The sequence below is a fragment of the Tupaia chinensis genome, unplaced genomic scaffold, assembly GCF_000334495.1.
Source record: "Tupaia chinensis unplaced genomic scaffold, TupChi_1.0 Scaffold000568_1, whole genome shotgun sequence".
Classification (NCBI taxonomy): Eukaryota; Metazoa; Chordata; class Mammalia; order Scandentia; family Tupaiidae; genus Tupaia; species Tupaia belangeri.
The window spans coordinates 150,024-153,205 of record NW_006160082.1 but is presented as its reverse complement, the minus strand read 5'-3'; the positions used below and the strand labels follow the sequence as shown (position 1 = coordinate 153,205).

The 3,182-nt window shown below is 55.2% G+C and overlaps 1 protein-coding gene across 1 annotated transcript in view; it reads right to left on the bottom strand.

Annotated features, from left to right (window-relative positions):
* The window catches only part of CCDC88C (coiled-coil and HOOK domain protein 88C), a 153,143-nt gene that overhangs the window by 22,012 nt on the left and 127,949 nt on the right, over positions 1-3,182 (bottom strand). The window contains 1 exon segment of the mRNA XM_027775504.1: positions 1,634-1,723. Coding sequence (XP_027631305.1) covers positions 1,634-1,723 — 90 coding nt within the window.

Sequence of the window (3,182 nt, the reverse complement as noted above, 5' to 3'; positions counted from 1 at the left end):
GAATTTCAAACGACGTGGTCACCTCTGAATTCTGTACATGGCAGAGGAGGAGGTGCTGTGCTAATAAGCTCGTTGGCAATTTTTCTGCCAAAAAGCCGAGTTCAGGAACAGAGCCACGGACCTCCTCATCTGCGGAAGGGACTCGAGTACACTAAGCTGGCATGCTCTGACCACCTCTGGGCGAGGGGAACGTGGGCGGAGGAGAGCAGATGTCTGAATTAAAGCCAATGCGTGTGAAGGGAGCGTGAAGAAGCAGCTCGCTAGCAAAGGCAGGCACTCAGGCAGGGCAGGAGGAGAGCCTGCCTGGTTCTCTGGTTCTGATCCTGAGGACGACGTTACAGAGCGCCCCAACACACACACACATAAACACTCCAGGGCCTCCTCGGCCTCTGCTCCCACATCTACCAAACAGCATACTCGGACCGAAGCCCTGAGAGTCTGCCACTGTGACTTCAACAGAGAACCTGAGAGATTCCTGGGGATTCCAGCCTCAAGGCTGGGCCAGGACAACCCAAGGGGATAACTCCTGGGGCAGGGGCTGCTAGACTGGGCTGGCCCCATAACTGGGGCAGGGACTGCTGCTATAAAGCTGCCCTGAGGTCCTGAGCATCCAGGGGAATGTGTGTGAAATCAAAAGCTCCCATGTCTGAGAGCCGACGCCAGGGCCTGCTGGTTAAGGGAGCCAGAGCCCACACGGCCTCCCACGCGAATGAATCTCGGCTCTGGGGGCCTGAAAAACAAGCTGGTCATGTATGTGTGTCCAAGATGCCAACAGGATGAAGAAACGGAGAAGGGATTATGGCATGGTCACATCCAGAGGGTGCTTTCTCCCTCCCTCTGTCCTTCTTTGGCAAAATAGAATTTAGAAAAAAGGACCGGCCCTACGGCCTGGTGTTTAGCAGAGCTGGATCCACCATGGCTGACTGTGCAGTTTGAGTCCTGGCCCCAGCAGCTTAAGAAACACAGTTTCTCAACAGGCACGAGTGGCTAAAGTCCCGACGAGATGGAGAAATGGAGAAGTGAAATGACCACATCCCATGGTGGGGGGGTGCTTTCTCCCTCCCTCTCTCTGGTAAGTATACGCTAAAGTCCCGACGAGATGGAGAAATGGAGATGTGAAATGACCACATCCCATGGTGAGGGGGTGCTTTCTCCCTCCCCCTCTCTGGTAAGTATATACACCTCCTGGTAAATTTAAAAAAGAAAAGAAAATTATGAAGAAAAAGACCCCAGAAGGTTCCTATGTGTGAAACAGGGTGGGCCCAGTGTCCTGCCCAGGCTTCCTCTCCAGGCACTGGTTTGTCCACATCACGTCCTGAGACACACCTGACGGGGCACCCCTGCCGCCCTGCCCCCACGGCTCCAAGAGCGCAGACCCTGCCCCGTTAAGAGCCCGTGGCCATGTCAAGACTGCGGCTCGCCAGGGAGGGCTGGCATTTGCCACCTCTCGCAGGACGAGATGGAACAGGCAAGGCGGGAAGATTCTAAATTCTTGCCAACACAGGAGAGGTCTGTAGAGATGACGCGCCCCTGCCACCAGGGCGCCCTCAGGATGGCCACCATGTCCACTCCCGTCATGGGAAAGGAGCTTGTCTGCGCTGTCTATAACTCAATGAAACTTCAATCAACTCACTTCTTTGGAGCAGGATCATAGAACTTGTACTGATCCATGATTTTTTCTTCCAGCTTTTCCTTATGTCGCCGTAAGGCATTTAATTTGTCTCTGTGAATAGAAGGGGAAGACAACCCATCAACCCAGCTTCGGAGAGAACACGCGTATTTACTCATCGGCCCGCCCGGGCCCTGGGGCAGCAGGGGCTGGTATTTTTCCAGAGACGGGATAGGACGGTGCTCATCACCATCTCAGCTGCTGAGTCTGGAACAAGTCAGTGGAAGCACGTGCCACGGGCCCACGGAGAGCTCCGGGACCCAGTCTAACCACCTGGAACTCAGGCTCAGGAGCCCCGAGGATTTTCCATCTGGGCCATTCAGGACGATGGGAATTCTCAGGGTTAGGCATGAGCCACTTCCTGGGGGGCACAGTGCATATTAATGAGTCCCGGCATCCAGCTGAAAAAAGTGGTTCAGCAAAGCCTGACCTCTGACCTGGGCCCACTGCAAACACTGGGTCTCTTCCAGTACACTTCCACAGGAGCAAGCACGAAAGCGCAGGGGCAGGGGCAGGGCCAGTAGATGGCACAGGGGTTAAGGTGCTGGATTTCCACATGGCTGACCATGGTTCGAGTCCAGATCCAACAGTTTCAAACTCACTCCGGGTACGAGTGCATGCATGCCCAAAATCCCAGGAAGAGAACAGATTGCGGCATGGCCATCCCCGTCCCCTCTTTCACTGTCTCTCTCCAGAGAATACATGGAAGAGAATGGATTGCGGCATGGCCATCCCCGTCCCCCCTTTCACTGTCTCTCTCCAGAGAATACACGTGCCCCATGGCAAAAAAGAAAAAAAAAAAAAAAAAGGCAAAACAAAACAAAAAACACACCTTGGGGCCAGAAAAAAAGATAAAGAATGGAGCAGCCTGGAAAGGCCACAGGGAGCGGTGGGGACTGCGGCAAGCTTGGGTGTACTTGAGCAGATGGCTGCCGTGGGAATGAACACAGGCCATGAGGTGACTCTGTGAGACACCAGAGACCCAGGTGCTGAAGCAAAATCTCCTGATTTCTAAATGCTGGAAACCAAGTCATGTTTTCAAAAATATAAGGCACCCAAGAGATCTTTCCGGAACCTGAGCTGCCACTGGGCACCTCTGCTCACTGGGCAGCCAAGCCTTTCTGTCAGGGACAAGAGGCTCCTGCTGGAGCCAGGGACTGTGCCTGTGGTGCAGCCTACAGTGCAACCTGCAGGACTGTGGACTCCAGGCCTACTCCATCTCTCGCCACCTTGTGAGGTCAGACGGCTGAGAGCCCAGAGTCCTCGTTTGGAAACAAGGCCCCGGAAGAAAGAGAGCTGCTTGGCCTCCTTCCTTCTTGACGCTGACGAGACCCTGCCCAAACCCAGGGCTTCCTGAGAGCTCCCTGCCAGGTGAACACTCTGCTCCCAGCCCTCAGCTCGCCGCTGGGCCCCAGCATGTGTCCTCCCAGCGGGCTCTCGGCCTCACACTTGAGCACATTCCTAGCCACGTCTGTCCCCACACTCTTACTGGCTGGGGGACGCCCGGGGGGGG